At 39.6% G+C, this 25,278-nt stretch overlaps 1 protein-coding gene across 1 annotated transcript in view; it reads left to right on the plus strand.

The window, feature by feature from the left end:
- The window catches only part of FRMPD4 (FERM and PDZ domain containing 4), a 175,273-nt gene that overhangs the window by 91,592 nt on the left and 58,403 nt on the right, over positions 1–25,278 (plus strand). The window contains 1 exon segment of the mRNA XM_036747287.1: positions 4,488–4,533. Within this exon segment, the coding sequence (XP_036603182.1) occupies positions 4,488–4,533 (46 nt within the window).

Below are 25,278 nucleotides of genomic sequence, written 5' to 3' on the forward strand. Positions count from 1 at the left end.
TGGTGAAGGCCTTTGGGAGGTGTGAAAGGTGATCAAATGATGACCTGTACTGATCCTATCCATGTATGCAAGTTGTCATTTCCTTACACATTTGTTCTTTTAGTAGTTGCCAAACATAGAAAATGAATTAAATTTTAGATAGGAATAAAGGGGGTGATGGGAGGCAGAGTAATTCAGGAGGCTTGCCAAACTGGGCTTCTCTGTGTAATGGTGGCCTTGGGGAGCACCAGCTTCCTCATCACTTGGAATAGAGAGGAAGTTCATAATGCATTCAGAGCCCCACCTCTCTTGGATTTGGGCTTCTCCCTCACTCAGCCTGGCTCTCTGCAGTAGAAGCACATCCAATGAAATTATAAAATGAAGCTTGATACTACAGCATGCCTTGCAGCCACTGATGTTTGGGGTCCCCAAAAATGTTTCTGTGGAGGCACAAAGGACTCTGCAGGAGGAAGGGCTAAAGAAAGACTTTTGCGGCAACAATGAAAAGAAAATAATTAAAGGTAAACTTTGCAGAAGAGGTTTAAGGTAAGGTTATATTGTATTTCTCCCAGCAAGTCAGCACAGTGACTCAGGCATTAAAATGACTTTATAACCAACTCATTAAATCATTCTAGAAGAGTTTGGCCCTTAAAAGGGATCTATTTTGTGAAAATAGAAAATTCATTCACTAGGAATATGATGACATAATGTTTTGTTAAGTGATCCTGTACTGGTAACTGGACTGGAAATGGGTTGGGCAAGGATATGCTTGCCTGTGGGAAGTAGGGGAAGAGGTGGGAGCAGGGATGAGGGAAGAAAAGCATAAAGATATTTGGTTATTCTGCTAGTGGTATTGTCCCTTCCTGGGTTTTATCATCTTGGTGTTACTTCAAAATCATTTTAGAGTTTGTTCTTCTTTTCTTAGTGATGGTTAGTTGGGGGACCTAGGAGATCCAGGGGACTATGGATTTCATTCTACCTGCCTGACAGATTTTAATTAAATAACTAGAGATGAGGGTGGCATGATATTGAGGATGAAAGACAGAATTTCACTGCAGCATATAAGAATATTTGATTTCAAGTCAAACTTAGTTATTCATTTAAAGTATATAATTAAAGTCAACTGGGGGTACATACTGTAAATATTTCAGAGGAGAGTACCAAAGACTACAAATGAAGACAATGTAATTGAAATGCTTTAAGAAATGTTCTCATTATCAAATTAATGCTATTTGATGAGTGATGTTTATTCCTAAAGTTCCTAATAGGAAAGTGCAATGGTGAGCAGAGATCACTGGAACAGAGTATTTTTGAGAAACTTCATGAAACTTCTTCAAATTTCCTATGCATATTTGTCAATCTCCAGGTGTTGGCATGCTACAGATGGCATGACCATGGCCTTTAGTCTATGCAACAATCACAACAACATGGACTCTTAGAGACAGAAGGCACTAGAGAGAATCTAATCCAATCCCTTCTTTAGACAACAGAGGAAATTCTGGCCTAAGAGAAGCTAAGCAACACACCCAAGGTCACACAGCTAGTTAGTGGCAGAGAAAAGAGAAGTCAGGCTCTCTAAATTCACAATTTGGTGAATCCAAAACAGCATGGACTGAACTCCAACAAACTCTGTTTTCTGCTTTGCCCCCAAGAGAACAAGGAATACACCTGGTGGTCTCAGAAATAGCCTGTAACCCTTTGTGATTCCCTGCTTCTTTATCCTTCCTGGTCTGCTTCACCTCCTTGACAAAAACATACACACTTGTGTCCCTGATCTTTCATTACTTCTCAAAAAAACCCATCTTCCAATTCACCCAAACCATAATCCCACCATGACCCACATCTTTTTTTTTTTACCTAGTAACAGAGATACATAGGAATTCCTTGGGAGGGAGAAAGGGTTAGGATGGACAATTAGGCAAGAAACTTATTATTTAAATAGAGTATTATTTTAATTCAGTTCCATTTAGTTGAGTGGGGAGTTCTGTTGTAGTTGCTTCCTTCAACAATCATTTATTAAGTACCTACTGTATTCAAGCATTGTACTAGGGGTGGGGCAAAGAAAAAGGGAGAAAATAGGATACAAATTGGAGATAAAATATGACCATGCCTTTGTAGAGCTTACAGTCTAATAGAGTGTTATAACCTGCAAAGAAGAGAACACTACAAGACAAAATAATACATGATCACTAGTTAGTTCATCAAGGGCTCCAGCAAGGGGGATCAGGGAGAGCTTTCTAGAGACTCAAGGAGATCCAGGGAGGGAAGGTGAGGATTTAGATGACCTTTAAAAGATGGATAACAATTCATTATGTGGAAGAGGAAAGTACTTCCCAGGATCACACAGCTAGTAAGTGTCTGAGGCCAGATTTGAATTGAGGTCCTCCTGAGTCCAAGCCTGCTGTTTTATCCACTGTGCCAGCTAGCTGCCTCCTATTTCCAAGTACTCTACTATATCTATTTTATCACCTAATTGCCTTATAGAAAGCAAGATGAGTAAGGTAGGGGAAAAGGAAAATATATGTAGGACAACAAATAACCTAGTTTGGTTGGATCATAGGGTAGGTAGAAAAGAACATTATAAAATTGGACTGGACAGGGCAGCTAGTCAGGAAGACTCATCTTCCTGAGCTCAAATCTGGCCTCAGACACTATTAGCTATATGACCCTGGGCAAGTCACTCATCTCTGTTTGCCTGAGTTCTTCATCTGTAAAATGTGCTGGAAAAGGAAATGGCAAACCACTCCAGTATCTCTGCCAAGAACACCCCAAAATGGGATCACAAAGAGAAACAACTGAACAAGAAGATTGTGAATGCCAGGTTTTGGAAGACCCTGAATGCCAGGCTAGGCAGCTTTGTTTTATTTTTACAGAAATTGTGTGTGTGTGTGTGTGTGTGTGTGTGTGTGTGTGTGTGTGTGTGTTGAGCCCAGAAATATTTATGATTCTCGATTCACCAAATCCAGATAAGAATCCCTCACATTGTCTGATCATCTCCCCCTCAGATAAAAATGACAAAAACCTTAGTTCTTAGAGTTGCTATGCTCTGCCACTTTGTCCTTGTAATTAGATTCAGCATTATACGTAACCCATTCTAATAATAATGCTTGAAACTCATGCTAGTCCTCTCTGTCTGCTGTCCAGCAGCTGTGGTTCTGAAAATGAGACAGTAGCATTGTAGAATGGATTGAAGGGACCAGCTTCATTCTCACTGTTCTTTCACTTGCTCCTCATTCTCCCCTGAATTTCTATTCCATTCCTGTTTCCCACCGCTCCATTGATTTCCCCCCAGCAATATGTCAGTAGGACACAGCAGCAACACAGCCAGAAGAGTGTGCAGGCCCGACAACAAAGCAGTTAGTGTTACAAATGTGATTTGTGGTGGGTTGTCTAAGGAAGCAGTCCTTGCATACAGATCATCTTTTCTTCACACAGCTAAGCAATAAATCATACCACCAGGCAATTAACTGCAATCTGAGGAAAAGAAAGCCTGGTCCTTCTCCACGAAGTTGCAACTAGCCTTTCTCTAGTTAACAAATGAGAAACAGAGAGACAGGAAGGCAGGCAAAGTCAGAGAGACACAGACGTGGAGAAAGATAGAAACAGAGAGAGCCAGAGAAAGAGACAGACAGAGACACAGAAAGGGAGAGAGACAGAGAGAATGAAAGAGAACAAACTGCAACCAGTGATGTAACAATATAACAATTATTATAGATGGTTTGCTATTTGGGGGCAATTAAACCATTGCATAATTCAGTTACTAACTACCAATGCGCTCCCTTTGCTACCAAAGCACTCCTTTTAGCCTGAAATCTTCCCCAATAGTTTCCTCTCTATAATGTTTATGGGCACAGTATACTATGCACTGCTACTGTTCATTAAGTGAGTTGGCACAATGTGGTAGGTGATGTACACCAGGGCATGATTTTCAGCATACTGCTTTTACATAAAGTGCCATAAAGATTTTTCAAACTGATGTTGACCCTTATAAGATAATTAGTTTCCCAAGTAGCTGAAGTAATTTCAGAAATCTTTCTTCCCTTCCCCCCGACCATTGTGAAAAACTGCCCAGATTAATACTGCAGATATGGGGAAATTTTTAAAACAGAAAAGAAAATTGGAAACACAGAAGGGGAGAAGGAGAAATCAATTTTCTTAGCAGGAAAAAGGTGCAAAGAACAGATTGAGCTGATGGTTTTAAAACTGTTCCCTACTCAACAGAGCATTATTTTAGTGCACAACTACATGGTGAAGCAGGTAGTACCTCCAAATGTGAACTGCATGGGAAGTTTTAAACCAGGTTGTTTGTTACACTTGGGATACACTTTGATTTTAGTTGTCACAGCAGATTCAAAGCTTGTTTTGTGGCTTTCTGATCTGTTCTGTCCTGGGATTCCAATGAATACTTGCCAATGGATCACAGCATCTCATCTCCAAAGAAAACTATCGGAGCCTTTAGAGCCCTGGTTCTCTATATTTCATAAGTGTTTGTTTTTCCTCTTTTACAGAAACTGCAAAGAATCGATCCTCCTCACTGTCATTCAACCTTACCCTGTGAGTGTGCCGTGAGTAAATAGCTCCCTGCCCCCACATACTGTTAGGCTTCCATTTTCTTGGCATTTTCAGAGTTGTCTTTAATCAAAATGTTGCCAAAATGTGGCAACATGGGGGAAATGATTTTTAGTTGTTTTTATTTCAATCTACATGTAAAATTTCAAAAGTGTAGGAAAGTCCCAGCTTGAAAACTCTTCCTAGGATATGGATTAACAACTCATTTGTAATATAGTCTTAGAAAGCTGCCAAGAGCACTTACCTGTGGCCACACAGCTATTATTGGCCAAAAGCAAGACTTGAACCTAGTTCCCACTCCAAGTTCAAATTTCCATCAGATATGCCAAGCTTCTTTTCCATGTGCCTTCCTTCTACTAGCTAAAAGAGTTATAGAGATTCTTTCAATATATATCCTATTTGGAGATAGCTTTCATGAGTAAGGGCAGCTAGGTAATACAATAGATAGAGTATCAGGCATGGAGTTCAAATCTAGCCTCAGATTTTTACTAGCTGTGTGACTTTGGGCAAGTCACTTAACCCTGTTTGCTTCAGTTTTCTAATCTGTAAAATGAGTGGAAGAAGGAAATGGTAAACCGCTCCAGTATCTTTGCCAAGAAAATCCCAAAATGGGGTCACAAAGAGTCAGACATAACTGAAATGACTGAACAACAGTAATAAGTATATGCCAAATAAATATGAAGGAAATAAATACAAGGCAATTTCCTACAAGGTAATTAGGGAGGGAAAGCACTAGCACTGAGGGAAAAAAGGAAAGCTTCATGTAGAAAGTAGCACTTGCACTTGACATTGAAGGAAGAGAGGGATTCTACAAGGCAGAGGTGGGAGGGAATTCATGCTGGGCATGAGGCCAACCAATGGAATGATACAGGAATAGGAGGTGAACTGCTATGTGTGAACAATAGCTAGATCCATTTGGCTAGATTGTACAGTACAGGGAGCAAGAGCAATGTATGCACAGACAGAAAAAAGCTGGAAAGTTAGATTGGGAAAAGGTTTAAATAAGTGCAGACACACTTAAATACCTGAATAAATAAGTAAAAAAAAGGAAAGATGGAGAAGAAGGAAGGAAGGAAGGAAGGAAGGAAGGAAGGAAGGAAGGAAGGAAGGAAGGAGGGAAGGAAGGAAGGAAGGAAGGAAGGAAGGAAGGAAGGAAGGAAGGAAGGAAGGAAGGAAATTGTTAAAGACTTTAAAAGCCAAGCAGAGGAATTTATACTTTATCTTAGAGGCAATAGAGAGCTACTATAATTTATTGAGTAAAGGAGTTACATGGTCAGAGTTATGCTTAAGGAAAATTACTTTGATAGCTATATGGATGATGGACTACAGTGGGGAAAGACCTGAGGCAGAGAAACCAGTAAGGGGACCCTGAAATAATAATAATAGCTAACATTTATATGGTGCTTCCTATGTTCCAGGCCCTGTACTAAGTGCTTTATGTTTATTGTCTCATTTGATCTTCATCACAATTTTGGGAAGTAGGTGCTATTATTATCTTCATTTTACAGATGAGGAAACAGAGGCAGACAGCCATTAAATGGCATGCCAAGAGTTACACAGCTAATAAGTGTCTCAGGCTGAATTGGAGCTCAGATCTTTCTTAGTCCTGATCTAGCATGCTATCTGCTGTAACACCTAGCTGCCTCATCAGGCTAGGTGAGAGGTAATGAAGGCCTGGACTAAGGTTGTAGCTTTGTGAGTGGAAAGGAATATGGTGTGAGAGATATTGTATAGATAAAAATGGCAAGATGTGCCAATTGATTAGATATGTGGGGTGAGGGAGAGTGGTCAAGCAGAACTCCCAAGATTCAAGGTACCAATGGTACTAGAGGGCAGATACTTCTAGTTACTGAGACATTGGGGACCAAAATCTTTCCTTCTCACCCCATGGTCTACATGCATGACATCTTCTCAGTGTCCTCATTATCTTGAGCTCAGTCTACTGGTCTGGTGCTGCATACTAATTCATTGTGGCTTCTGAGACCCAGACATCAGTTATTTCCTGATCCCATTTCCTGGACAGAATTCTCTACTTCTATACTAGTGTTCAGAGTGTCAATGATGGGAGATGATGCAACTGCCCCCATACTGATGTACACTCATCACAGGACCCTAGAGGATTGAATCTTCCTCTATCCTAGAGAGGACAAATTCCTAACTCCTATTTCGTTATCCATGTGAATTGCCATCTTCTGAGGCAAAAAATCTCTTCTCCCTACTCTTTCAACCCATAATTTTATCCCTATCCACCTCAATCCTATTCCTTCATAGTCTATATCCTTCTCTGCCTTTCCATTCCATGGCATCCTCTGAAAGCTCTGCTCTAGAGTTAACAAACTCTCCTTTAACCTATATCTCTTACCTTCAAATTCCTATTCTTATGTGTCACAAAAACCTTGCCATCTCTGCCAATCACTGCATTCTTGACTACTCTCTCAAGTCTGGATGCTCCATATCTCATGCCCACCTTTAGGTCACTGAATCAGGGGCAAAAGTAAAAATATTCCTTCTTCACTGTCACTTCCAGCTCATCCCTTTGCTATCATTATTCAGCATATTCTCATCATTTGAAGGTTACTCTATCTGTCTCTATTCCTCCATCTCTATCACTCAATTCTTCTGTATTACCTGTTCAGAATACTAGTCATAGCCCTCCACCTGCCACCAAGTCAGTAAGTGCCTGGGTTATAGTCTTCCTCTCTGTAACACCAATGTTAATAGCAGCTGCTGTGAAAGTATAAGACAAACAACACCAGAACAAAGTAGAACTGCTAGCACATGCTCTTTGATCTGCATTTCCAAAGGAAAGTAACTTAAAGAGGTTTACAATCTCACTTCAATTAAGCATACGTATATCACTCATTTAGTTCAGGGGAAAAAGTCAGCACCTTGAAATTCAGAGAGAACACAAACATAAATTACAAGCAGAAATTATATAAACAGAGCAAATAACAAAAATTAGTAGACAGGACTTCTAACTGTCTATCCATAGCAATATATACATAGTTACCAGAGAGAGAAGCACCAACATCTTGGTTTTCAAAGCCGGGGAGCTCATTAATGGCAACCCAGAGTCTCGTCTGGACAAATCACATGAACACTTTTCCCATGAGTGAGCCTGAAACAGTAAGGCAATAATAACAATGTAGATGATAATCGTCAAAATGCCTATGTAGTTCTGTATCACAAAGTATAAGAGACTCTCCACATAGAAGGTAGAAGAAGTAAACCATTTATTCAGACACCAGAGAACCATAACCCACATTTATCCAGTCTACCACAGCAGTAAAATATTCCACATACAACATCACAACCTAGAGACTCGCCATCCCAAAACTTCTCTGACCCCCTGCTGGGGTCTTCCCCCCAAAAAACTCACAGTACAGCTAAGTCAGCCTGTTCAGTTCTAACAATCATGAGGGCGGCCATTAGCAGCCATAATCTCTTTCTCTCTCAGCATTTTCTCTGACACAACTTCCTTTTCTTTTCAGAAAGTTCCTCTCACCATGTAACTTAGGCTTCCTGTGATGTAAGCAGGTCACATGGCCTATTAATGGGTGGGAAAGATCTTCAAATCTAATTGCTACTACAGAGCCCCAAAGCAAAATGCTAACTTCAGAGTATATATACACTTCTTCAGGGTCAGCCCACAGAGGGTGTCACAACCATGTGACTAAACCTCACGTGACTTAAGCCTTCTTTTGACTTAAGCATGTCATCAAAGACTCTTGATTCAATCAATTGCTCTTGATTCAAACAAAGGCAAAACTCAATCAAAGGCACTTGATTGCTTTAGTGCTGAGAAGCACTCCAAAAGAAAAAAAACAGCAAAAAGTCTCACTTTGCTTGCCATTACATTCCACTCCTCCAGGATCCTTAGCCTTACAATCTAAATGGCTATGGATCCCAGTACAAATAGAAGCACTATATTTTGTGATCCCATCACATAGTAACTTATTAGTAAGGTTGCCACATAGTCTTAAATAAAACATATCATTCAGCATATCTTATAGCATTTCTCAGAATACCCACACAGCATATATCATTGTTCAATAAACTAAATCATAACATTCATAGTAACATCCTTAAGCAAAACATCATTCATTAGCATTCCCCAAAATACTTGTTTATACAACCGGGGGGTCCCAGACCAGGGTCTTCCCTAACACAACATATAGTCCTTAAGAGGTAGCAGAAAATACAAATACCAACCACTTCTAGGTCACAGCAAGTTACAATCTCTTCAGTCAATACAGAGTATCCAAGTAAAGTCCTTCTTGGGGGTGTGTCCTTCTCCCCACATTGCTCCAGCCCCCACTTCCAAGTCCTGAGGGGCGGGTGGGCAACAGAGCCAACAGGGCGGGATCCTTGGGGGTCCATGGCACTTCCCTTCGCCCACCATAGACAACTCCACCCTCCCCCTGGTTCCCATCCCAGGGGAATGCAGCAGAAAAGCACACTCATAGCCTTACTGCAAAGTTTTTATCTTGCTCCAGGGCTGAATTCCAAACTCCTGGGTTCCTCTTCTTCCAGCAGGAGCCCCAGTGCAGGCAGCTCTCCATTCTCAATCTCACCTCCACATGCAAGCAGCTCTCCACTCCTGATCCAGGGCTCCATTCCAACTCTACTGCTGCGGCTGCTTCCAAACACTGCTCCAGCTGTGGCTTCAAGATCGGGAGGGTGGTGGTCCTGCCTGAGCTCCACAGAACCATAGCCACCACAAGTATAAAGAACAACCCAATAACTGGGAAACATCTAACTGCTATCCCAGGCCCCCAAAACCCCATACTTTCCTTTTAATTTATGCAGATCCTGTCGACTATGCCATTTTGTAACACCAATGTTACTAGAAGCTGCTGCAGAGGTGTAAGACCAACAACACCAGAACACAGGAGGGCTGCTAGCACAGCTTCTTTGATCTGCTTTTCTGAAGGAAAGCAACTTAAATGGGTTTACCATCTCACTTTAATTAAATATACATATATCATTCACTTAGTTCAGGGGGAAAAGTCAGCACCTGTCAGAGAAAACACAAACAGAAATTACAAGCAGAAATTACATAAACAGAGCAAGTCAGCAAATAGGACTTCTGTCTGTCCATAACAATACATACATAGTTACCAGAGAGAGAAGCACCAACAACTGGGTTTTCAAAGCGGGGGGACTCCTTAACAGCTACTCAGAGTTTCATCTGGCCAAATCACAGGAACACTCTTCCCATGAGTGAGCCCCAAAGCAAAATGATGACCTCATAGAATATATATATGTGTATGTATATATATATATGTGTGTGTGTGTGTGTGTGTGTGTGTGTGTATGTATATATAGTGTGTGTGTATGTATGTGTATGTATATGTGTGTGTGTATATATATACATATATATACATACATATATACATACATATATATATATATGTACTTCAGGGTCAGGCAACAGAAGGTGTTACAACCATGTGACTCAAACTCGTGATCTAGGCTTTCTTCTGACTTAAGCAGGTCATCAAAGACTCTTGATTCAATCAACAACTCTTGATTCAAACACAGGCAAGACGCAATCAAATTCATTTGATTGCCTTAGTGCGTAGAAGCATTCCAAAAGAAAAACTAGCAATAAGTGCCACTTTGCTTGCTATTACACTCTCAACTACAATATCTTTTGTCCTTAGATACTTGCTGATGTCTCCTCAAACACTGTGGCTTCCCAATTGCTCATCCTTCTTACCTCCCAAACATCTTCACTCTGTCTTAGCCACACACAGAAATGGTTATACTTTAGAACTTAGTATCACAGTTGGAACTGAGCAACTTCCATGACTCCGAACACTAAAATTCCTATAATTCCATAACTTCCTAATCTTATACCTTTCCCTCTTTTTCTCTTAGGCTTATTCATCCTCATCACTGTGACCTTCAGTCTTTCTTTTTTTTTACTTTATGAAGGTAGCATACATTTTTTTAAATTTATTTAATATATTTAGTTTTCAGCATTGATTTCCACAAGAGTTTGAATTACAAATTTTTTCCCCATTTCTACCCTCCCCCCACTCCAAGATGGCATATATTCTGGTTGCCCCGTTCCCCAATCAGCCCTCCCATCTGTCACCCCACTCCGCTCCCATCCCCCTTTCCCTTCTTCTCTTGTAGGGCAAGATAAATTTCTATGCCCCATTGCCTGTGTATCTTATTTCCTAGTTGCATGAAAAAACTTTTGTTGTTGTTGTTGTTTTTGAACATCTGTTTTTAAAACTTTGAGTTCCAAATTCTCTCCCCTCTTCCCTCCCCACCCACCCTCCCTAAGAAGGCAAGCAATTCAACATAGGCCACATGCGCATCATTATGTAAAACCCTTCCACAATACTCATGTTGTGAAAGATTAACTATGTTTTGCTCCTTCCTAACCTATCCCCCTTTATTGAATTTTCTCCCTTGACCCTGTCCCTTTTTGAAAATGTTTGTTTCTGATTACTTCCTCCCCCCATCTGCCCTCCCTCTGATCATCCCTCCCTTTTTATCTTCTTCCTCCTTCTTTCCTGTGGGGTAAGATAGCCAATTGAGTGTGTATGGTATTCCCTCCTCAGGTTAAATCCAACAAGAGCAAGATTTGCTCATTCCCCCTCACCTGCCCCCTCTTCCCTTCCTACAGAACCACCTTTTCTTGCCACTTTTATGCAGTATAATTTACCCCATTCTATCTCTCCCTTTCTGCCTCTTTCAATATATTCCTCTCTTATCCCTTAAATTGATTTTATTTTTTTAGATATCATCCCTTCATATTCAACTCACCCTGTGCTCTTTGTGTGTGTGTATATATATGTATATATATATATATACATATACATACATAGACACAGACATATGTGTATATATATGTATACACACACACACACATATATACATATATATATATATATGTATATATATACACATATGCATATTCCTTTCAGCTACTATGATATTGAGGTCTCATGAATCATACACATCATCTTTCCATGTAGGAATGTAAACAAAACAGTTCCAATTTAGTAAGTTCCTTACGATTTCTCTTTCTTGTTTACCCTTTCATGCTTTTCTTGATTCTTGTGTTTGAAAGTCAAATTTTCTATTCAGCTCTGGTCTTTTCACTGAGAAAGCTTGAAAGTCCTCTGTTTTATTGAAAATCCATATTTTGCCTTGGAGCATGATACTCATTTTTGCTGGGTGCGTGATTCTTGGTTTTAATCCTAGCTCCATTGATCTCCAGAATATCATATTCCAAGCCCTTCGGTCCCTTAATGTGGAAGCTGCCAGATCCTATGTTATCCTGATTGTTTTTCCACAATATTCAAATTGTTTCTCTCTGGCTGCTTGCAGTATTTTCTCCTTGACCTGGGAGCTCTGGAAGTTGGTGACAACGTTCCTAGGAGTTTTCTTTTTGGGATCTATTTGAGGAGGCGATCTGTGGATTCTTTCAATTTCTATTTTACCCTCTGGCTCTAGAATATCAGGGCAATTCTCCTTGATAATTTCTTGAAAGATGATATCTAGGCTCTTTTTTTGATCATGGCTTTCAGGTAGTCCAATAATTTTTAAGTTATTTCTCCTGGATCTATTTTCTAGGTCAGTGGTTTTTCCAATGGGATATTTGACATTGTCTTCCATTTTTTCATTCCTTTGGCTCTGTTTTATAATATCTTGATTTTTCATCAAGTCACTAGCTTCCACTTGCTCCAATCTAATTTTTAAAGTAGTATTTTCTTCAGTGGTCTTTTGGACCTCCTTTTCCATTTGGCTAATTCTGCCTTTCAAGACATTCTTCTCCTTTTTGGAACTCATTTGCCATTTGAGTTAGTCTATTTTTTAAAGTGTTGTTTTCTTCAATATTTTTTTCAGTATTTTTTGGGTCTCCTTTAGCAAGTCATTGACTTGTTTTTCATGGTTTTCTTTCATCATTCTCATTTCTCTTCCCAATTTTTCCTCTACTTCTCTAACTTGCTTTTCCAACTCCTTTTTGAGCTCTTCCATGGCCTGAGACCAGTTCATGTTTTTCTTGGAGGCTTTTGTTGTATGCTCTTGGACTTTGTTGACTTCTTCAGGCCATATGTTTTGGTCTTCTTTGTCACCAAAGAAGGATTCCAAAGTCTGAGACTGAATCTGGGTGTGTTTTCACTGCCTGGCCATGTTCCCAGCCAACTTACTTGACCCTTGAGTTTTTCATCAGGGTATGACAGCTTGTAGAGCAAAGAGTACTTTGTTCCAAGCTTGAGGGGATGTGCCATTGATTTCAGAGCTATTTCTATACAGTCAGCTCTGCCACACCAGCACTCTTCCTTCCTCAAGAACCACCAACCCGGACCTGATGCAAATCTTCAGCAGGCTCTGAACTCCTGCTCTGATCTGCCACTTAATTCCTCCCACCACATGGAGCTGGGGCCAGAAGTAACTGCCACTCTAGTTCTGTAGCTGCACCTCCCCCACTGCCCCTGGGGCAGTGGCCGAACCTTGAACTCTGTCCCCCACAGCTTTTCCCACTAACCTTCTCTGTTTTCTTTGGTGTTTGTGGGTTGAGAAGTCTGGTAACTGCCACAGCTCACTGATTCAGGGTGCTAGGGCCTGTCCTGCCCGGCTCCTGGTCTGGTTGGTCCTGCTGCCTCCCACACTGAGCTCTGCTCCCCTCTGCTCCATGCACAATAGACCTCATCCAGCGACCATCCAGGCTGTCCTGGGCTGTATCCCTGCTTCCCTCTGCTATTTTGTGGGTTCTGTAGTTCTAGAATTTGTTCAGAGCCATTTTTTATAGGTTTTTGGAGGGATGTGGTGGGGAGCTCAGGCAAGTCCCTGCTTTCCAGCTGCCATCTTGGCTCCACCCCTGGAAGCCACTAGACCTTCAGTCTTTCAATCCCTCTCTGATCTCCCAACCTATTACCTCTTCTCTGTCTTCACTTTCCTCCCCTGACATTCTTGACCTTGTGGTTAACCAGTTTAAGTAAAGATTATCTTCTGTCTTTGAATCCTTTGTCCCTTTGTCCACTCATGCTTGGCTAAAACAGAACCCTGCATAACTCCCACTATCTTTACCAGGCTTTCTTTCTTTACTTGATTACATATAGGCAAGCTCATGATGTATGAGTCAAAATCTGTGTGTGCGTGCATGTATGTGTGTGTGTGTGTGTGTGAGAGAGAGAGAGAGAGAGAGAGAGAGAGAGAGAGACAGAGAGAGAGAGAGACAGAGAGAGAGAGAGGAGATAGTCCATTCTCCTAGCTTGGTTCAAGGCAACACTAGTCCTCAGATGGACACAAACGCAGTTGAATGTGAGGAAGTCAGGGAGGGAGTGATAGAACAAGCAATCATGCATAAAAGTATAAGACTTATCAAGTGAAAATTTGTATTTATGAGAGTTTATTTGAGGGATAGCAGTGAGGGCTATTCCATCCTGGAAACTGGCATGTGTAAATTGGAAAGAGTAGGAGAAGGATGGAATGGAGGACTAGAGGAAGGGGAAGTCCCCACTCCTTAATTCCCTGAGTCTGGATTTGACCACAATCCTTTCTTCTGAGGGTCAACTGAAGCCTTCTGTCCCAAAGAAAAGAGCTGCTCCTGGTGGTAGTACTTGGAAGGGACTGGGTGGGAGTGATCCAGAAACTGAAGATACAGCTTCCTATGGGGGAAAGAGCCCCGGATTTGAAAACAGAGAACCTATCTATTATTTCTGAACCCTTAAGAAAGTCATTTGATATCTGAGCTTCTGTATCCTAATCTGCAAAATATAGGAGTTTGATTATTGATGTCAATCAGCAAAAGGACTTACCATGTTTCAGGTACCATGATAGGCAGGGGGGTTACAGATACAAAGAATGAAACAATCCCTCCCTTCAAGAAGTTTCCATTCTAATGGGGGAAAAACAAATCCACATATACATTCATAAAGTCTAATACAAAATAGTTATATACCGTTGTTATTCTTGTTGTTGTTCATCCTTCGCTCTCGAAGAGGACCAATGACATCATCAGGGTGATCTCTTGACTTGAGTGCGAATTAGTAGCTTATGAAGGAAGGTACCCAGCTGCTAGTTGGGCAGGGTTCAGAAGAAGTCTTCATGTAGAAGATGATGCTTGAGTTGCTCCTTGAAGAAAAGAGGAATTCTATGGGGCAGAGATGAGGAAGGAGTACATTCCACTCATGGAGGACAGCCAGGGTAAATGCAGAGAGAGTACCACATGTTAGGAATAAAGAGGACGGTTTAGTTAAAGGACTGATTTCATAGAGGGCCATAATGTACAGTGAGCCTGGAAAGATAGCCAAGTCATAAGGGACTTTAAAAGCTAAACAGAGGAGTCTACATTTTATCTTGGCAATATTAGGGAGCCATTTATGGAGTTTATTGAGTAAGGGTGTGATGAGGTTAGATCTCTACTCAAGGAAAATCTTTTTGGTAGCTGTGTGGAAGGTGGACTAGAGTAGGAAGAGATTCAAAGTATAAATTCTAAGGTCCCTTACATCTCTACATTTAGGAATCTTTACTACCACACTGTTGGAGAAATTCAAAACCAAAGCAATGGAATACACTTCAAGTTTGTGCTATGCAAACAAACAACCAACAAGCATTTATTAAGTGCCTACTACATGCCAGGCACTGGGAACATCAAAACAAATAATCCAACATTTTCAATTTGACCTTCACTTCTTCATTACAATCATTATATTTTTCCGTGAATAATTCTCTATCACCCTCCCCACAACTTCTGTTCCAAACTTACTCTTCTGCCTTCAAGCCATCTATGCCATCTTGTTTCCTACTTATTTTGTTACTCATTCATTATTTCCCTCTTTTACATATTCAATTTCTTCTTGTCCATTAATTCCTATAAGTATTCTCAGATCTACTCTGTCCTAAAGATGGGTCAGTCTTCACTTGACTCTGCCATCCCTTCAACCTATCATGCTGTATCTTCTTGTTACAGCTAAATATCTCAATGCTCATCTATACTTGTTGTTTCCATTCCCTCATCATTCACTCACATCGCAGCCCCCTGTAATCTGGCTTCCAACCCACATCCCTCACTAAAACTACTCTTTCCAACATTACTAATGATCTTTTAACTGCTAACTCTAATAGCTTTTTAACAGTCTCCATTCTACTTGACATCTGTGCCGTTTTTGATAGTATTCATAACCCCCTTCCCTCTTTCTGGATGTTCACTCTTCCTTTGGCATCTGTGACACTTCTCTCTCTCTCTCAGTTCTCTTCTATGTGTGTCTGATTTTTCTCAGTCTCTTTAGCCAAATCACCATGTATCTCTCACCCACTAGGCATTGACATCCATCAAGATTCTATTCAGAGTACTCCTGCCTCTCCATTCTGGAACTCTGGTGATCCCATTAGTTACCATGGGTTTAATTCTAATTTTTATTCAGGTGCATCCCAAATCTCCCTATTCAGCCCTGATCTTCCTCCTGAACAGAGTCCTACATTGTTAACTATCTCCCCCATAGGTCACTCGGACACCACAGAGGCAGCTAGGTAGCACAATAGAGTGCTAAACCTGGAGTCAGGAAGACACAGGTTTAAATCCCACTTCAGACACTCAATAGTTGTGTGACCCTGGGCAAGACATTTAACCTCTGTCTGCCTCCATTTCCTCATATGTGAAATGGGGATAGTAATAGTGCCTGTTTCCTAGGATTCTTGTGAAGAAAAAGTGAGAAAATAATTGTGAAGCATCTTATAAACCTTAAAATACTATATGCATTCTAGCTATTATTATTAATTAGTGTGTCTAGCATGAAACTCAGTAACTTTCTCCTAAATGCACCCCTCCCGTAGATTTCCCTTTTGCTGTCAAATGCATAACTATTCTTCTAGACAACCAGCTACGAAGCTTTAAATCTTCCCTGGCTCTTCCTTCCTCACTCTCCTTATCCAATTAGTTGCTAAGTCTTGCCACTTCTACAGAACCTCTCACATTCACTCAAATGACCATTACCCTAGATCAAGCCCTCATCACCTCTCACATAAACTACTAAAATAGCTCCCTAAATTGGTCTCTCAGCTTGTAGTAACTTTCTTTCAACCTGTCATCACATAGTTGCCAAGTTAATGTTCCTAGGGCCACTGAGTGGACCATTTCACTTCCCCACTCTAAAACAGTATTAATAATAAGCTAAAATTTATATAGCACCTTCTATGTGCTAGTTAGTGTGCCATGTGCTTTACAATTATTATATCATTTGATTCTCACCATAACCCTGCAAGGTAGGTATAATTATTATCCTCATTTTACAGATAAGGAAACTGAGGCAAACAGAGGTTAAGTCACTTGCTTGCCCAGGGTCACACAGCTAGTAAGTATCCAAGTCCAGAATTGAACTCAGGTCTTCCTGAGTCCAGGCCCACCCCTCAAAGCACCATACCACCTAGCTGCATTGAGTCCCTATTACCTTCAGGACAAACTCAATCTAGCCTTGATAGCCCTTCACAAATATGGCTTCCACCTAATTTTTCAGATTTACTTAATATTATTCTCCCCATGCTCTCTACCTTCCAGCCAAACTGGAAGCTGTTCCCCACATTCAGTCTTATGTGTAACATCACTTACCTCTATCCCTTTGCACAGGCTATCTATCTGTACCTGGAATGCAGGTACTCTCCTCATCTCCACCTGTCAGTACCCTAACTTTTCATAGCTTAGCTCAAATGTCAGCTCCTTTAAAAAGCCAGGCTTGATTCCTCTCATTTGCTAGTGCTCTCTCTTTCCTCATATTCTCTCTATGTCTCTCCATCTCTGTTTTTGTCTCTGTCTGTCTCTTTATCTCTGTCTCTATCTGTCTCTATCCATCTGTCTCTGTCTCTCTGTTACTCTGTCTCTCTCTGTCTCTTTCCCTCTCTCTGTCTTTTTTATCTCTGTGTCTCCGTCTCTCTGTCTCTGTGTCTCTCTCTGTGTCTCTTTCTGTTTCTCTCTTTTTCTCTGTCTCTGTCTGTTTCTCTCTGTCTCTGTGTGTGTCTCTCTACATATGTCTCTGTGTGTCTGTCTGTCTCTGTCTTTGTGTCTCTCTCTGTCTCTGTCTCTGTCTCTCTGTCTCTCTCTGTCTCTGTCTCTCTCTGTCTCTCTCTCTCTCTCTCTCTCTCTCTCTCTCTCTCTCTCTCTCTCTCTCTTTCTCTCTCTTTCTCCCCTCACATGTTGTACTCCACCCTCAATAGAATATGAGTTCCTTGAGGACTAAAGATACACTTCCTTTTGCCCTTACATCTCAAGCACCTGACACAGTGCCTGGCACAGAGTCGGTGCTTAATCAATGTTTATTCAATTAAGTGGAATATGAATCATAGCTAAGCTTTTGCAAAGATTGCATGATTTATTTCTTAGGTGATAAAGTTCAATGTTTCTTTTTCACTTAACTCTAAGGCACTCACATTTAATTATTTTCTGCTGTCTAAAACATTTCTGTGGCACCAGTCTGAATATTTTCCAATGAGAAAGACATTGAGCATTTGTGGTTGTTGATAGGACTTAAAGTCTGCCTTTTATTTGGTTAAATTATCCTTTCAATCCAATGGAAACATGAAATCATTACCATCCTGTTCATCCTTGCTAACATCTGAAAGCTTACTTAACAAAAATATGATGTTTCATCCACTGACTTCAGTGAGAAGATTGGAAGGAAAGGCAAGTCATTTGATGCACAATACGGGAAAAGCCCTGGACTTAGAGTCAAGATGAACTGTATTCAAATTCTGGCTCTTATGCTAGTTGTATGATCCAGAACAAATCATTCATTTCTTTAAGCTTCAGTTTCTTCATATATAAAATGAGGGTCATGATACTTCTACTATCTCCATGATGGGATGGTTGTTAGGGAGTAATTTTATAAACCTTAAAGTTCTTTTGAAATGTGAATATTATGATGATGGTGGTGGTGATTATTACATCCTTTGAAAATGTCTCACTGTTCATTAGAAACCCTCCTCTCTCTGTATCTGTGATTGTATATTTGAAATCAAAATTCAGCAACTCATCCCAGGGAGGCATGTATTATATGTGACTTAGAGTAGTTGCATCACAACTTTTTAAAGCATCTCTCCCCTCAAACTGCGTTTTTCCCTAATCCATTTCTTCCTTTATGGAATAGCTTTCTACTCTTCTCCATTTACTCAAGTTCTTCCAATATTTTAAGATCAAGCTCAAACCCAACCTTCTCAGCATAGTGTAGTAAAGAGCATAAAATTTTGAGTCACTGGAAGGACCTGGGTTTGAATTCTGGCTCTGATATTTACTACCTATGTGACTTAAGGCAAATTAACTTAACTCTCTGCATCTCATTTTTTTCTTCCTTTGTAAAATGATGAGGTTAGACTAAGTGCTCTATGCTAACTCTACATTCATGTGATAATCCATATAAAGCATGAAACACGCACACACACATACACACACACACACACACACACACACACACACCCCTCCAGTTCACAGCGATCTTCCCTCTTCTGAATCCACTGTGTTGTTGTTGTTGTTCAGTCATTTCAGTCACGTCTTACTCTTCATGACCCAATTTAGGGCTTTCTTGGCAAAGATACTGAAGTGGTTTGCTATTTTCTTCTCCAGCTCATTTTTACAGATGAGGAAACTGAGGCAAGCAGGGCTAAGTGACTTGCCCACAAGTCATAGAGCTACTAAGGGTCTGAAGCTAGATTTGAATTTACAAAGATGAGTCTTCCTGACTCCGGGTGCAGTACTCTATTATACCACCTAGCTGGCCCCAAAGGGGCACAGTGACTGCCTAATTGCTAAAGCCAGTGTCCTCTTTTTGGTCCTCATCCTCCTTGGCTTGCGTTAGATACCATCCACCACAACTTCCTTCTTAATAGCCTCTTCTCTGTTTAACTTCTGCAAGATCCCAGGCTCTTGGGAGCTACTCAGGATTTTTTTTAAAGATTTAAAAAACAGACAGTGAGAAAATTATGTCTCCTCTTGCAAGTCAATATGCTCCATTCTGGATCTTCCCTTCATATTTGCCATATCTTGCTGTGTCAATGTCACTCTTGTGCGGTCTGACCATGAGAGCTTTCAGAGAGTGTAATGGGCTGACTCACTAGAGGTTATTAAGCAAAGGCTGCATGATGACCACCTATAGAGCATATTGCGGAGAGATTTTTGTAAATAATAATAACTGACATTTATTTAGTACTTTAGGTTTACAAAACACTTTGCAAGCATTATCTCATTTTACCCTAAAAATAACCCTTGGGGTGATAGATGATGTTGTTACACCATTTTACACATGAGGAAACTGAGGCTGAGAGTGGTTCAGTGATTTGCCCAGGGTCATGTAGCCCAAAAGTATAATAAGATGGATTTGAACTCAGATCTTCCTCACCCTAGGTCCAGTGCTCTGGCTATTACCCTACCTAGCAATTTAGATAAGAGCCGGCCTAGATACTCCCTGAGATTTCTTCTAATTCTGAGAATCTTTGCTTCTGTATCTTACTACTGTTTCTATTATTATCACCTACATTGTACACAATTTCAGCTCTATGAGTGAAACATTTAGTTATGAAGCTATTAATATAAACATATATTTTGAATGTGCTCACTTTATCCACAAATAAAGCAATTTGCTGTTTAATTCACTAAATTATTCCTACTCCTGATGCTGGGTTACATTTGTTTGCTAAACATAGTCCAGATTCCAGGTTTCATGGACAGAAACAGATGATCCAGTGGACTGAAAGTCAATAAATTCTACTTTTATTACTGACAATAAAAATTAGCATTTTAATTACTTTTACAACTTGCTGCCCGGCATTTTTATGTTTGATTTCCTCTGCATAATATTACCAAATAAAGAGATGGACTCATGTTTGAAACCCTTTTGCCAAATTCAATATGTAGGTCTATGCCCATGCTACCATGGCATGGCATGGTGTAGGTATAGAATGAGTCCACAAACAGCTGGTAGGATCACAGAGAGGGCCACACAATGGCAGTAGTTCCCAGATATCTGCCACTTCTATTTGTAGATTATACCATATATTTGATTTTATTTCTGAAATTCCATTTTTCAAAGAGTTTAAAAATCAAAATGGGAAACTTGCTCCTTTTTTAGACGAATTTTTGCATTTTATCTATGCAATGTTACTTTTTCCAGTGATATTATTTATTCCCATAATAGCTTCATTCATTTCATAATCATTTATTAAGTGCCTACTATATCCCAGGCATTGAAGATGCCAATACAAAAATAAAATAGTGCCTGTGCTCAAAAAATTTACATTCTAGTAAATAGATGATATAGATGGTGCAATACAACATGGGGCTTGGAGTCAGGAAGAGCTGACCTCAGATCCAGTCTTTAGTCACTTAGTAGCTGTGTGACCCTGAGCAAGTCCCTTAATTTCTGTTTTCCTCAGTTTTTCAACTGTAAAATGGGGACGATAATAATAATAGCACTGACTGTGTTGTTGTGAGGATCAAATGAAATAATATTTACAAAGTGCTTAGCATAGCACCTGGCGTATGGTGAGCCCTTAATAAATGCTTGTTTCCTTCCTTTTACTGGCGGGATAGATTAGCATCAGTTCAGAGAGTGCCAGTTTCTCTGATCTTGCCATGATAAAGATGTTTGGTATGTAAGTTTGTGTCAGGGACTTCTCAGACTCCTTGTATTAGGAAAATGTAATGGTAAGAGACGTTACCTTCTAAATATGCTAATGGACTTACATCTCTATCTTTGGGTACAGTTACATGAAGGTTACTAGCGCCTACAGCTTTCCACCTCAATAGTCACTAATTGGGCACTGAGGACATTGAGAGCCTCTGAAAATGGAAATCGTGGAGAAGATACAAACTTTAAATAAGACACCATCTCTCTCTCTCTTATGGAACCTTTAACCTAGGAGGGAGATACGCCGTATATGCAAATAAACATAATGTAAATGATACATGATACATGCACAAGAGAAGTAGAGGCTGAAGAGAGGGCAAGAATCATTCTTGGCTGGGGAGACCAGGAAGCTTCATGGAGCAGATGAATTAATGGATAGGACTTCCAAGAAGAAGAGATAAGAGATAAAGTAATCCAAGCACAGGGAATATTGTGGACATCAGCATAGAGGAAACAGCTTCAACAGCTGCAAAGAATACATTCATACTCTATGCTGCAAGATGAGGGCAATGTTCTTATCCAACAGGAATGCAAATAAGAGAAAAAAACAGGGAAAATGGAGCTACTATTAGTATGATCCACCACATGTGCCACCAGTTGCCCGCACTTCTGAGATAAGCCAAATTTTACCTCTATTTGCAGAGGAGGAAACAGATGCAATGAGACCGGGCCAACCATCCCCGTACTGAAAGCAGTCTTTCAAAATCCTTCCCATTCATTCCTCTATTCAAGAAGCATTTTTACTGGACCTGTCAAGTTCATGGCACTAACCTGAGGACTACAGGGAACAGGAAAAAAATTAAAGAAAACAGTCCCTACCTCCACACTGTCTGATTGGAGAGAGAAAGTATACATACACATAACTGATATGAAATCAATCCTCAAATTTCTTAGCCCAAGTATCTTTTTTCCATTTTTGCATTTAGCACAATTGAAACATTTTCTTTTCTCTAGATAATAGTTCCCGATAGATGGCTGAAATTATTATCACCGTGAAATATTTATTGCGCTCCCTCAGAATGCATGTCACTGTACCAGGAACTGTTTTAAATAGATATCAATGAATAGTGAATCCAGGGATTCATTAACACTGTTTTCTAGTGGTAGGTTAGACAATAATTTTTTTTGTAATCTACTTCCTTCTTTGTTCTACACTTCAGCATCTAATCTACTGACTTTTTTTTTTTACTGTCATCAGAAATAACAGAGAACTTGCTTTTTAAACACACATACAAAAGCACACATATGCGCATACACACATATGCAGGTATTTTCTTTCCTATTTTTCACTTGGCATCAAATTATGTCTCCACCATCTAGCCTCTCATCCTGTTGCTTCCATTTCCATCTTTCCCAAAGCTCCTAAGCTCTTCTTCCCAAACCCCACACACTAAGACTGGAAGGAGAGTTCACTAAAGAAACCAAAAAACTTAGCCTAGTTACCTGAATACATTGAAACATGTAAAAGAAAGTTCTTTTTTAATACTAATCACCTTTTGTTAAAACGATATTGCAAAATAAAGTGAAGCTACATAACAAATCCTAAGGAGCTAGGATTAGATGGAAGAAAGGCCAGTCAATTACTGAGAAGTCTGAATTATAGAATTTTTAATAAATATATTGTTATTACTTTTAAATATTCAGAGTAATGCCAAGGGCTAAAAATGTACTGTAAGATGGAGGTCCCATATGGCCTTTTTAAATAAGTAGATAAGACTCAATTGTAACTAATGCTATTATTCATTTACTCTCTAGACAATGTGTTGAAGTATGTTTGGTCTTAAAAAGTCTGAATCCTTCCCATACGATACTTTTAATTTGCTGATCTGTGATATTTACTGGCTCTGTAACCATGGCTAAGTCATTGTACCTCCCTAGTCCTCACTTCCCTCACCAATAAAATGATAGAATTGGATGAGATAGACAACCTCTGAGGCCCTTCAGCTTTAAGGTCTATGTTCTTCACAGATCATACACAAGTGACCTTTATCCTAGCCCAGGTCCCATTTTTCACAAAGTCATTTTTAGGGAAGTCCAAATTAAAGAGACCTTCCCTTCAGTACCGAAGTGTCTCATGACCACCTAGTCCCATAGCATCCTCCTCCTGTGTCTCTCAGACTGTACCCTTCATTGACTTTTATGGATATCTGCCATTTATCATCATCCCGTCATTTATCTCCATCTCTAAGTACTTTGTGCAAAGGCACTACACACCAAGTTATAACGAGATACTTTTTATTGTAAATTAATGAAATGCTTTTGGGGGAGGGAGAGAATTGGATTCAATCAGTGGCTTTTTTTCAAGATATTTATAATCCAGGATTAACTGATTATCTTGGGAATAGCAACTTTAGGTGTTAAGCTCTTTCAAAGGCAGTTTTGGTAGATTAAAAGGGGGGAGGAGAAAGGGAAGTACTTCAAGGAAAATAAATACTGCTAGAGGTGAGCACATTGACAACAGCAGAGAACAAATGGAATAACCCTGGAGTCATTTATCTCACAATGGTACTCCATGTCTCAATATCCCTAAAAGCATCGATGTATTATAGTCCCTATGTCATAATTTATGCATATAATCATGAGAAATTAATGGTAATGAGAGCTAACTTACATAGCTCTTACTATGTGTCAGACACTGTGCTAAGCACTTTACAGTTATAATCTCATTTGTTCATCACAACAACCCTCAGATATAGATATCATTACCATTCCCATTTTACAGATGGGGAAATTGAGTTACAAGAGGTTAAGTGACTTGCACAGTGTCAAAGAGCTAGTAAGTGTCTGAGGCCAAATTTGAACTCAGGCCTTACTGACTCAAGGTCCGGTTTTCTATCCATTGCACCACTGCAACACCCAAAAAAAAAGTTGCTATGTTGAGTATGCTTTTACTAAGGCAGAGAAATATGTAATGCATTTTAGGAAGATGTCTCTTCTTTTGGAAGAGGTTAAAACTGCTTTTAAGGTTTTGGTATTTAAAGGAATAAATTTCAGTTATCTGGAAAATTCACCTATGTGCTCATTCCCTAATGATGATGGATAAGTAAGATGTTCTGTCTCAAAATAGCTCGCCTAATGTCATTCAATATAGCTGTCACACAGACACAAAAGCTTCACTTATGATAAACCCGTTGTGTCAATGTAAATACCACCTGCTTCAATGCACTAAGGAAGAATAATGTTTTCCCTTCTGCTAAAAGGTGGCGGCATTTCAAAAGCAAATTAGACCTTCCCTATATTATTTTTTGTTAATCATTATTTATCATGGACCATAAATAGGAAGATAGATGAGGGTACTATAACCTATGGATTTTTTCTTTGCAATAGAATTTTCTTAATCATAAAATTTGTCAAGAAAAATTGCTTATTTGATTGACTGTTTCTTTTTTTTCTTTTTTGGTTATTTGCTTCTGAAGAACAACCTATCAGAAAATAATTTCTGTCCCGATGCTTTAGATAGAGAGCTTCTGTCTCTAAGGATTAATGTACTGTAAGTTTCTCTAAGTGCTCAGTTCACCACAAAAAGGAATGGAAATTAATTACTGGACTTTGATGATATTCAAGCCAAAGATTCCAAACAGAACCCCTAAAAATGAACCCTGGAGGGATATGAATAATTATAATTTAATTAGTCTACCTGTACTGAATTTAAGATGAAAATAGTTGATTTTGCTGCTTACTCTCATTTGCAAAGGGAATATATAATGTAATATATAATGTATGAATATATGAAGAATACAGTAAACTGGAGATGTGTAATTCAGTGTCTGTCCATAATAATATAAATCTGGGTTTTGTCCCAAAATATGAAATTACCTTAGACATAGATTTCTATAATTAACAATCATGTCTTTTAAAAATATATTGGGGAAGTATGTTATGATAGCTATTAATGATAACTATTATTAAAATAGCATTACTGATCACCACAGTGTTAGGTAAAAACCTGAATTGTAGAATCTTGAAGTTGGAAGGAACATGCTAGATTATGTAGTTCAACCTCCTATCTCATTTTAGGAATTTCTTGCCTCTACTAAGCCACAATTGGCCTCCCCATAACTACTGACCTTTGGTCCTGTTTCTGCACTTTCTG

The sequence above is a fragment of the Trichosurus vulpecula genome, chromosome 2, assembly GCF_011100635.1.
Source record: "Trichosurus vulpecula isolate mTriVul1 chromosome 2, mTriVul1.pri, whole genome shotgun sequence".
Taxonomy (NCBI): Eukaryota; Metazoa; Chordata; class Mammalia; order Diprotodontia; family Phalangeridae; genus Trichosurus; species Trichosurus vulpecula.